Genomic DNA, 11,975 nt, shown 5'->3' on the forward strand with positions numbered 1-11,975 from the left:
CAGGCGCCATCCGTCCTGCAGGTGCCCTGTGTGTCTGCCTTCCCCTATTCGGTAAAAATGTTTGAGGATTTTTTTTGAAGCAAAACAAAACAAAACAGCCCACGCTTGGTCCACTTGCGTCGTGCCGCCTGGGCTGCCTCCCGCACACATAATCTTCTTATATTCCCCGTTAATATCGGCGAGTTACATAATGGCATTTGAACATATGTCAATTTAATTACAAAGCAGAAACACAGAGACAATTAAAAGTTTGCCCTGGCACGGTGGGGAATCCAGGGCTTCCCTCGGGAGGGGGCGGTGGGACCGGGAAGCGAAGCGCGGGTAACTTCTCCCCGCGGGGGACCGCGCGGGGCCACGGCCGCTGCTCTGGGTGCTGACGCGTCTCTTTTCTGTCTCCTCCGCGATGCAGAGGCTCACCATGACCAAGTCGTACAGTGAGAGCGGGCTGATGGGCGAGCCCCAGCAGCAGGGCCCCCCGAGCTGGACGGACGAGTGCCTCAGCTCCCAGGACGAGGAGCACGAGGTGGACAAGAAGGAGGAGGACCTAGAGGGTCTGCACGCCGAGGCCGAGGAGGACTCGCTCCGGAACGGTGAGGAGGAGGACGAAGAGGACGACTTGGACGAAGAGGAGGAGGAAGAGGAGGAGGAGGAAGACGACGACCAGAAGCCCAAGAGGCGGGGCCCCAAGAAGAAGAAGATGACCAAGGCGCGGATGGAGCGGTTCAAGCTGCGGCGCATGAAGGCCAATGCCAGGGAGCGCAACCGCATGCACGGGCTGAACGCGGCCCTGGACAACCTGCGCAAGGTGGTGCCCTGCTACTCCAAAACGCAGAAGCTCTCCAAGATCGAGACCCTGCGCCTGGCCAAGAACTACATCTGGGCGCTGTCCGAGATCCTGCGCTCAGGCAAGAGCCCGGACCTGGTGTCCTTCGTGCAGACCCTCTGCAAGGGCCTGTCGCAGCCCACCACCAACCTGGTGGCCGGCTGCCTGCAGCTCAACCCGCGGACTTTCCTCCCCGAGCAGAGCCAGGAGGTGCCGCCGCACGTGGCGGCGGCGGCGGCGGGCGCGCCCTTCCCGGCTCATCCCTACCCTTACCAGTCGCCGGGCTTGCCCAGCCCGCCCTACGGCACCATGGACAGCTCCCACCTCTTCCACCTCAAGCCGCCGCACGCCTACGGCGCCGCGCTGGAGCCCTTCTTCGAGAGCGGGCTGGCGGAGGGCGCCAGCCCCGCCTTCGACGGGCCCCTCAGCCCGCCCCTCAGCGTGAACGGCAACTTCTCCTTCAAGCACGAGCCGGCCGCCGACTTCGACAAGAGCTACGCCTTCTCCATGCACTACCCCGCCGCCGCCGCCGCGCTGGCCGCCGCGCCCGCCCACGCCGCCATCTTCCCGCCCGCCGCCTCCCGCTGCGAGATCCCGGTGGACGGGCTGGCGCCCTACGAGGGCCACCCGCACCACGAGCGCGTCCTCAGCGCCCAGCTCAACGCCATCTTCCACGACTGAGCCTCCCCGCGCCGCAGGGAGGGCCGGGGGAGCCGCGCCCCGCCGCCCGCCACCGCCTTGTTTACAGGGGGCAGCCCGGCGGGTCCCGCCGCCGCCTCGGGGCCGCCGCGTCCCCCCCGCTCACCCGCTGTCTTTGCTTCCGCTCCTCGGAGCGACGCTGTAAATTGGGGTAGGGGCATTGGGATCGCGTCAATTACCTGATCGGGATAACAAAATCACAAGCAATAATTAGGATCTATGCAATTTTTAAACTAGCGATGGGCCAATTACAAAATATATATGAAATCTATATTTTTCAACCAACATTTTACTACTTGTTACCTTTCCCATGCTGAATTATTTTGTTGTGATTTTGTACAGAATTTTTAATGACTTTTTATAACGTGAATTTCCTATTTTAAACCATGCAGCTTCATCAATTTTTATACATATTGGAAAGGTAGAATTATATCTAATTTATACAAAATGATTTAACTAATTTAAACCAGCAGAAAAGTGCTTAGAGAAGTTATGTTGCCTTAGCACTTCTTTCCTTTTCAAATAGATGAAGAAGAAAAAAAAAATGCACAATCCAGGCAATTTCTTTCCCATGCAAGTCTCTTTTTTCTTTTCTTTTTTTTTTCTTTTTTCTTTATTTCTTTTTCCTTTCCCCCGTACAATAAGAACCAGATCCCCTAGGTCTTGAGAAGATATAAGAACGATAGATTTATTTTCTATTAAAACATATCAATTCAACACATTACTTGCACAAACTTGTATATAAAGATTATAAGCAAATGCCAACACCCTTTTAAAATCGAAAGCTGCTTGACTATCACATACAATTTGCACTGTTTCTTTTTAGTCTTTGAACCCCTTGGCATTCCGATTTTTTGGTTTGTTGGGTTTTTTCGTTTGCTTTGGTTTTTTTTTTGTTTTGTTTTGGTTTTTTTTTTCAAAGATAACTTGAAGATGTTAATGTTTCCAGGCGATATAAATGCATGATTTTATACATGTTCACACAATCCGTGGTTGTCATATGCTCATCTTATAAATCTGAACCGAAATCTAATCAGGTTGTTAAAGTCGGGCTATATACCTATTGTAGTCGATTAGTACGGTAGCTTGAAACAAATTCAAACCATTTAATCCGTAATTAGAACAATAGCTATTGCATGTACAATGCAGTCCAGAATAAGTGCTGTTTGAAATGTAACGCTGGTTCAACTGGAATCAATCTGTACTGTAATTTTGTTTGTAATCCTGTATATTATGGTGTAATGCACACTGGGATTTTAGAAAAAACATCCATCCTTTGGCAACAACATAGTATTGAACATTTGGTCGAATGTTGCATTTTTTCCTTAAATGTGATTTTTTTTTTCTTAGTGTAAGTAATTCCTATGGGATTATTGTTTTATTCGGATAGCTCATGAAAGGTGCAACACTTATTATTTGTAGAATAAAATTGGACTAAAAAAAGGACACGGATTCTTTGCTTACCTTGAAGAGCACGAGGGGCCGGGGTGGGGGGGGGGGGGTGGTGTTCGTTTGTTTACAGCGAACCCGGCTATTTGCAATGCTGATTTGTTGAATGAGGGGAACGGGGCAGAAGCGCAGTTCGCCTGGGAGCTGCGGCTGCCGGCGCGGGCTGTGCCGGGCGCCCGCACCCGCCCGGGCGGCCCCGAGCAGCTCAGCCATGCCCTGCCGCCTGCGGGGCTCCCCTCCCGGGCCGCGGCAGTGTCCGCAGCCAGCCCCGGCCCGCGGGGCTCCCCTCCCGGGCCGCGGCAGTGTCCGCAGCCAGCCCCGGCCCGCGGGGCTCCCCTCCCGGGCCGCGGCAGTGTCCGCAGCCAGCCCCGGCCGGGACCCGCACACCAGGAGCGGGCGCTTCGGCCTCGGCGCGGAGGCAGCAGGTGCGCCTTCCCCTGCAAGGCAGACCTGGACCCGCGCTATCGATTCATCGTCTCCTCCTCTTCCCAGACGGGAAACGTATTCCTTTAATCTCCACTGATTATTCTGAGGTTTAAGAAACCCGGGGGCACAACCTGCAGGAGGGCAATTCCCCTAATGACCAGGAACAATTATCAACAGGTCTCTGCCTCTGACTATCAAAAACAGATTTAAGACGTTACCTGAAATACTTTATATGAAGCCTGTCACAAATCGGAGGTATTTCATAAATATTTCAGTTAAACCCAGCAGAAAGTAAACAGGCTTTCCAATGGATGAGGGCATCATTTTTTTTTTCCCCAGAGAAATCAAGCCACTGGTGTCTATTTTAAAGGTGTTTATAGCTACAGAAATCCAACGTGTAAGCATGGCAAACCTGTCCTAGCAGTTCAGCACTCCCCGCTGCCAGGCTTCCCCGTCAAAAACATGCTAAAAATTAATTGCGATGCTGACCGATGGATTTTGCAGCATCTCCCTGCGTTTTGCTGAAGCCTGCAGCTCCACACTCGAAAACTGTTGCTGAATCTGAAAAGAAAGAAAGCAAAAGGCAACTTTTCAAGTGCCCGATTACCCTTTCCTGGTCAGTGGCAATACAACTAAATGTGCCCTAGATAACCCGAGGGGGGGTAAATGAATGACGATTTTTCAGATAAAATTGGAAAAGCTGACCCAGGCTTGCTTGCCTTTTGGTTATGTGCCTTCTTCCTAAATATAAGGATTCTTCTAGTCAGTCAAGGGGCAACTCACATGCCACCATCTTTTATTCAAAGCCAGGCACAGATGTTCCTTCTGCAGGGGAGGTTTTAATTTATGAAAATGATATTGTTTATGCATGAATGCACTCTGCATAACACACAGTACTTCCATCTGATGAGAGAAATACCACAGAACCAGTGCCAATGTCAGGAACATATTCTGCAAATTTAGTCGCTTAAATGTTTAATGAATATTTGGAAGGCATTTCCAAACCACAAGAAACCTTTTCAATTACCTTTTCTTTTTCCACTGTTGATAACAAAATTCAACTCCTCCAGCCAACGCAACCTACTTGAAAGATCTACCTAGGCTATCTCAATGTTTGCTGCTGCGATACTTCAGAGAAAGTAATATTTTAATGTTATGAGCAACCTAATAAGGAAAATGAATCATGCATTTTGGTAACTAGAGGCTCTATTTTACAAATCACTTGTGAGTTTTCTTATTTCAATTAGTTTTGGGTGGTTTTTTTCCTATCACCACCCGTACAAAATATTGGAGACCTTTCCCCCTTCTTCCGCTTTGCTGATGCTTCTGATGCCTCCATGATATTCCTTTTGTACTATTAACATCAAGCCAAATGTTGAAATTTCTGCTCATGACTCCCACAGGAAGGTCTATCAAGGTCTCTTTTAATGGAAAGAATTACTCACACTGTTCCTCTCCTATGAACATATCGCTAATTAACTAAGGCTATAGTGGGATTATCCAACTTCCACATGCAGAGAAAACTCTGGGGTTGATTTGTACCCACACACTGGGTCATCCAGCACAGGCCTAAAACTCTATTTTTAGGGCTGGTTGTGACCAGTGGCCTTTCCCTTCTTCTTTATAACATACTTCTGGCAGCAGAATTGCTCTGCCACCAGTGCACACTTGAGGTTAAATCTGCAGGCACAGTATACAAGAAACAGTCACGACTTGCAGCTTTTCCCTTCTTGGTGTTCTGGAACAACAGAAGAAGATCTGTGGAGGTTGTGGACCCATTGTTGACTGTGACAGACAGCTGAGGCCCCAGCTACAGCAGAGGAATCTGAAATGGTGGAATTCCAGGTTACATGCACAAGATGTCTGAGAGACTGAAGCCTCTAGTTTCACGTAGCACAAATGAACAAGGTGCCTGAACAACGTCAGACTTTGGCCCAGTGCACTCAGAAGGAGTCTCCAGGTGAAGGAGAGTAGATTCAAGGAGAGCCAAGATTCCTGAATTCATCAGAAGAAAACAGAGAGCCACTTTCTCCAAAAGATACTGTTACAGAATATTAATAAACTAACATGGAAAATCAATATGTAATTACAGAGGTAATAAGGATTAATAGAAATAATTCTAAACTAAGTATTGAGAGCAAGTAAAACAAATCTTTTCTGTCTTCTGTAAGAGTAAAAAGTCTTGTAATTATTTCAATATTGTAACTGATTAGAACTAGATCCACCATGACCTTATCAATTGCTTTTGACATATTAAAATCATGAATCTCTTTTAAAAAAAATACAATACTTCTCTTCAGAGAACCATCTTGTCAAATAGTTTTAGAAATTACAGAGTTAAATTCCATATATATATATATATATATATTCCATATATATCTTACATATATATAAGGTAACTAAAGATAAAAGAATCAGAAAAACCTCATTCATTTCTCACTCATTCCTATTGAGGAAGAACAGAAATGAAACTTGGAATTCTGCCTGGTGCTGTATCAGGGAAAATATGCAGAAACTGGTCTTTGTTTTTATTGACTAAGATGGGTTGCATGGTAATTATTTCAGAAATTATAAATGGTCTACACTCTTTCCTTAGCTGAAAATCCCATATTACAAAAAAACCTTGAAAAACATAGTACATAAATACATGTTGAAACAGTGAGCTGAAGATCTGCAAATACACTGTTATTTAGATATCTACATAAGTGTTTTTTAAATAATTCATATATGTATTTAACAAACTGTCAGAAGCTATGCAATACAAAATTAAAACTGACAATGCTCTCAAAGCATTCTCTTAAGCATTTAGGTTGCCTACAGGGTATGTAAAACATAGAATATCAGCCCTAGTTTTCGGTTCCCTTGCTTATAGTAGTGTGTAGCATAGAGTTAACTGCATTTTGCATGAAATAAAATAGAAGCAACTAATATTTACACATTTACCAACCCTCTGACAGAGCAGTAGAAAATAAGATTTAGAGAAAAAAAAATCATCCTAAAAAGATAGCATACCGACCTTAATGCAAAGAATAGACAACATGCTCTGACTAACACGTTCTCATTTTATATTCTTGCCATTACCGCATTTTTCTCTGATTAAGATTAGTTTCAATTCATGGGGTATCAGGAATGGCTTCAACTTCAGACTGTGTTCCTGCAGCTTCTTATACCTGCATAGTAATTTCACTTGTTCTTGTTGTTCTCCTTGCAAAGGTTTGTCCATTTCCTTACCTACATTTCCTTTTCTGTTCTTCAATGCTTTCCTTCTTTTGAAAAGATAAAGATGTATAGCAATAGTAATGCTCTCTTCTACGGATCATTGATGCCATTTTCCTTCCGAATACTTTATGGCTTTGCTTATCATGCAAAAAAAATATGTTCTGCTTAACGTCACTTCTTCATGGTAAACCAGCTCAACAGAGCTGAATTAATATTGAGAGTTACAAAGGATTCTTTTCTAAAGTAGAAATGTAAGAAGGGAGCATAGTTAGGAGAGCTAATATCTGTGAATGAACTGCTGAAGTGTAACTGACTATACACTAAACCCTCACTGTATAAATGCACACTGTAGCCAGAAAAACATACAAGCCAAGGGTATGCTGCCAACTTCAAAATTCAGGTTTCTCCAGAAGGAAATCTCCATTAGCTACTGAAAACAAGTCAGCTACCTGAAATGTTCAGTTGAAACCTTCAGAATGGGGATAAGGTATATTTCCCCAGAGTGTCCCCTCATCTTTTCTTGTCTAAATTCCTGTTCCTTAACTTGAGCATCACATTGCTCATGAATCAAAAACTGGCCTACTTACCTCATTGCATTTTTACAGACATTTTTCTTGAGGTGGGAGAACATATTTTCCAATAGCAAGCTTTACCTGCTTTCTGTCCTTCAGTAAACACTAGCTGTACTTCCCTCACTTGCTATTTCTGTCACAGGTTGTCCTACCTCTTTCTTCACTTCACAAAGTTCTTCTGGAAAAGAGTTGGGAGGCTCTCACTATTTCTTAGCATCTAGAGAGAAAGGGATGATTTCCAGAAAGAAATACCGTTAGTTAAGGAGAGTTTAGCTCCTCTCTTTGTTTCCTACTACTTCTTCTCTTGGTCCAGAGGCTGCTTCCCTCTCCTAGGCTATCTGGTTGTGCTCAAGACCATCACCCTGACCTAGGGCAAAACCTCCCCTGGGTCCAGACTGCTGAGAACTAGCTCGAAGAGACCGCAAGGGAGATGTCTGTCCCCTCCCCCCCATGCAAGATCTATGATTTAAAAGAAGATCTTATGCATGGTGTCTGCCTTTGTGTTATTGCAGTCATGTGTGTGCCACATCCAGGTCCTCACCCATAAACTTGATATTCTTCCCTGACCTTGGACCTGCCTTGGTAATACAAACTTCCCTGGTGGCTGCTGGGCTAGCACTGGCACTGGCTACTGTCATCTGACCTAACCTAATGACTCTGCTTTTCAGCTTGATGTTGGACCTACCTTGATACAAGGGGTTTGTCCAGCTATCTGGACTCCTGTTGAACTTAGCTACACACAGTTCTGCTTACCTTGGTCAGGTAGGGATCCTACCTGACTTGTAATCACTCTAAACCTCACTTCCTTTACAAAGCAGCCTACTTCTACTATTCCTCAGAATTCCTCCTCTTGCCCTTCTGGCTGCAAGGGCCATGAGGCCACTACTGAGCCTTAAAAACCTTGAGCAGCTCCACCTGCAAACCCTCTCACTGACCCTACCCATGAGCCTGGAGCTTTATTCAAGCTCCGTCTGGGATGACAACTTTTTCATTTACAGATGTTGTGTGATGCTGGTCTGCAGCTCAGCCACAACCCTGATCTGGCTCTGAACCCTTCTGATCCAGACCTGCCTCATCATTATAAACTTGGCTGATGATCTGGGGCTTCGATGGATTCTAGTACACTCCCCAGACTTCCTTGCTCAGGTGCTTCCAGGTGGGTCCTGGCCAGAAAGGTCTCTGCCTTGTTAGCCCTGGCATTTTCCTTGGCTCCCTGTTTCTTAGGGAGCAACTGGCCCTTGCTGTTCTTGACAATGGCTTTGCTTCTCTTTCTGGTGGGTCTCCTTCCCCTCTGCCCTCTTTTTTTTTTGTTCTGACTTTACTTGAGGTATTTGTCTAAAAAAACCCAACCAAATAAAAATGTTAAGACCATTTCCAAGGCAGCTCCACAACCTCTCCGGAACTACCTGAAAAGTTTCAAAACTTGATTTGGAAAACTTTAATTTGAAGGCTTATTATAAAAAGTGTTATTCAACTTACTCTTTATTAAGTGGTGAACAAGGCTTCTCTGTTTTCTTGTATCTACTGGTATGGAATCATAGGATGGACTGGGTTGGAAATGACCTTAAAGATTATCTCGTACCAACATCCCTGCTATCACCACAGTCACCTTTCACTAGACCAGGTTGCTCAGAGCTCCATCCAACCTGGCCTTAAAGACTTCCGGGGGTGGGGCATCCAGAACTTGTCTGAGCAGCCTGTTCAAATGCCTCACCACCCTCACAATAAAGAACTTGTTCCTAATACCTAAGCTGAACCTACTCTCAGCTGGAAACCATTTCCCCTTGTCTGTCACAACATGCTCTTTTAAAAAGTCTCTTTCCATCTTTCTTGTAAGCTGCCTTCAGGTAACGGAACCAAAATGCATGTGAGAGAACAGGAAAGTAAAACACACTTTAGCTGCTTTGGCTGACCTGCAATGTCTTCTACATCATGCCACTTCCTCATGCAGCACACTGTACTTCTAGAAGTCCCTTGATCATTCTGCTGTCACAGGTACTGATATGCTCCGTTTCCAAAATTGGCCATGATCAAAGATGTGGAAGAAATCAAGACTGTGGCATGTAGGCTTGGTACTCTATGCTGCTTGAATGCCTACTATACAAATCCTACGGATTGTCTTGCATCTTCCTTTTCTTTCTCTGATACGAGAACATCACAGAAGATACTACATTAGATCACTGATACACACAACCATATTCTTACAAGAAAGCACAAGAAAGTTCTGTGCGTGAGAGTTCCAGACATAGTGTAGAAAAATGGATAAAATTATATTGCTGGGCTATTCCATGCATTTCCAAATTCAATGTGCAAATCTGAAAGTTGTGATACCTAAAAAAAAAAAGTCTGTTAGAGTAGACTTGCTCAGAACTTTTCCCCCCAAGAAAAAAGTGTTTGTCTCAGATTTGCAAAGAATTGTGGGGACTGAGGAGTTGTGAAGAGTAGCAAAACAGAGTGAACAGACTAGTATGGTTTTTGTTACTATATACAGTTCTCTTACTATTTTATGTTTTTATCTAATGCATTTAGTATCTTAACTGCTACTGATTTAATAGACGTTTCAAGTAATGTCTATAAGAGGGTGTTAGAAGTTTTAATTACATCAGTTGAAGGATGTTATAAGTCTCTTAGGAACCACAATAGTTTTTCCACTAAAAAACTAAAAAACCTGTTCTGTTGAAAACAGTACTATTTTATGGTTCCAAGACAGTTAGCAGCTTATCCTTTCCTGTACCTTATGAGAAATTATCTGGTGATAATATATAGTATACACCAGGTGATATAGGCTAATAAATTGTCCTAGAAACAAATACAAATGACTGCGGGGGTTTATATAGGGCATACAGTCTCAAAAGTGATTTGACTATATCTTCTAGCTTCATGTTATGCTTTATCTTCCAGTTAATGATTTAGCTTTCCTTTTGAATGACATCAATGCAAACACATTAAAGATCACTGACACCAAATAACAGACACAAGTTGAATTGGTTCATCTACTGCTGTACCAGAATGATAAATCTTAAGGCAAGCTTGTTTGTTTGGCTCGTAGTTTTTCCTGCCTCGTCACTCATTTTTTTTTTTTTTGCTTAAAGATATTTGGCACAAAACTTGCACAGTCCACACATAATTTCAATTATTTACACCTTATTCTATTTGATTACTCTGCAGTTGAGATATTCATATCCCAACAAAGAAAACCTAAGGGGCAAAAAAAAAAAAAAAAAAAAAAAAAAAAAAAAGAGATAATTATTACAAGCTTTAAGCTAGCAAAAACCTTATGTGGTCATGTTGTGATTCAGAAAGGCAAATTGGTGAGGTCTGCATTTCAGTACAAGCTGTATTAATGGCTTGATGCAAATTGAAAAGCACTTACAGGTTGCACATTTAACAAATATTTGGAATATACTTTAAACATGGCAAAGTATCAAAAAGTTGTACCACGGTGACTTTTAAAATGTGTGTTAAAGCCGTCTTGTCAGCTACATAGTTAGCAGCTTGTTTTTATGGAACTGTGAAGAAAGGCAACATGTCTTGAGAACATGTATCATCTCATGCTCGTGCTCTTGGCTGGTTTGATTGCAATCAGATTTCCTTACCCATAACAACATTTCTCTTCTACGGTACTAAACACAGGAAGAGCATTGGATACTCTAACATGTGGTTTGAACTGTAACTTGTATCCATCAGCAAAAGGTGATATTTTCAATGCATTGCTTTATTTCTCAGGACATTTACATTTGGTGTGTAAGGAGACACACCAGAAAGGGAAACAATAAAGATAAAATTACTGAACTTCTCGTTTAAAAATATCCTTTTCATGCACTAGCAAGCCACCGTGACATTATAAAATGTACAAATTTAGCCCTTACAGGCTCAGGAGTACCTTATAAATGGGAGTTGGCCCTGCACTCTAAGGTGATTGTCATCAGTGAATCTTACAGCCCCTGTGAGTAAAACTGTCATACCTCCAAGCAGTAAAGTCTATAATTTATAGAGCAGGAGTAAAGTGGTCTTCCTCCCCTGCATTCAAGCTTTGAGGGTGAGGGATGACTACGCAATCCTTCTGGGTATTCTTTCTGCGCTGGTCCACTTGATACCAGATCTGTCGTTGTACGAGCCAGCGTCAGACTCCGAGTCACGGTGTTGCTCGGTTGTTATGAAGGAAGGGTATAACTGGGTGATGCCCCCACCCTGGTTTATGGCAATAATCTGTTTTGCAGCACGAATGTCGACATGGTATTTACATGAAGGTTATGTCAGAGTCACAGCTTGAGAAAGACTCAGCCTTTTTAGTATGGAAGGTCTATTCGAACTTCATGGGGTAGTTTTCTAAAGCTAAGAAACAGCAATATTGTTAACGATAACAGACAAGTGGAAGACGTGGGACTCTGACAAGGAAAATGAATTTCTGCAGCTGGAGCGTTCCTTCGTTGTTCTCCTTGAGGCAGTAACTGAGGAGAGCAGAGCGCTGAGACGCCCGAGTTGCCTTCTGGCCGCTGCGCCCCGTGGGCAGCGCACCTGACGCGGGGTCCGGCCGGGTGCCGCTCTGCCCGGCGCCGGGAGGGACGCGCGGCCCCGGCAGCTGGGCCCCTCTGTCCCGCCGCTGCCGGCGAGGGCACGGGCAGTCCCTCGGTGCCGACCGAGGACGCGGCTGCGGCTCCGGTCCGGGACGGGCTCCCTCCCGCCGGCCCCCGGGCGGCCGCGGCCCCGCCTGCGGGGCGGGGCGGGCGCTGCTCGACCCGGCGGGCCGCGGGCGGTGCGGGTGTGGGTGTGGGGGTGCCGCCGCC

At 44.9% G+C, this 11,975-nt stretch overlaps 1 protein-coding gene across 1 annotated transcript; it reads left to right on the forward strand.

Annotated features, from left to right (window-relative positions):
* Positions 1-403: 403 nt before the first annotated feature.
* On the forward strand, positions 404-1,504 carry NEUROD1 (neuronal differentiation 1; the record flags this gene model as incomplete). The annotated part of the gene is made up of 1 exon (XM_082284592.1): positions 404-1,504. The coding sequence occupies one exon, from the start codon at positions 404-406 to the stop codon at positions 1,502-1,504; it is 1,101 nt and encodes a 366-aa protein (XP_082140718.1).
* Between the last annotated feature and the right edge of the window lie 10,471 nt (positions 1,505-11,975).

The sequence above is a fragment of the Coloeus monedula genome (assembly GCF_965178545.1).
Source record: "Coloeus monedula genome assembly, chromosome: 7".
NCBI classification, from domain to species: domain Eukaryota; kingdom Metazoa; phylum Chordata; class Aves; order Passeriformes; family Corvidae; genus Coloeus; species Coloeus monedula.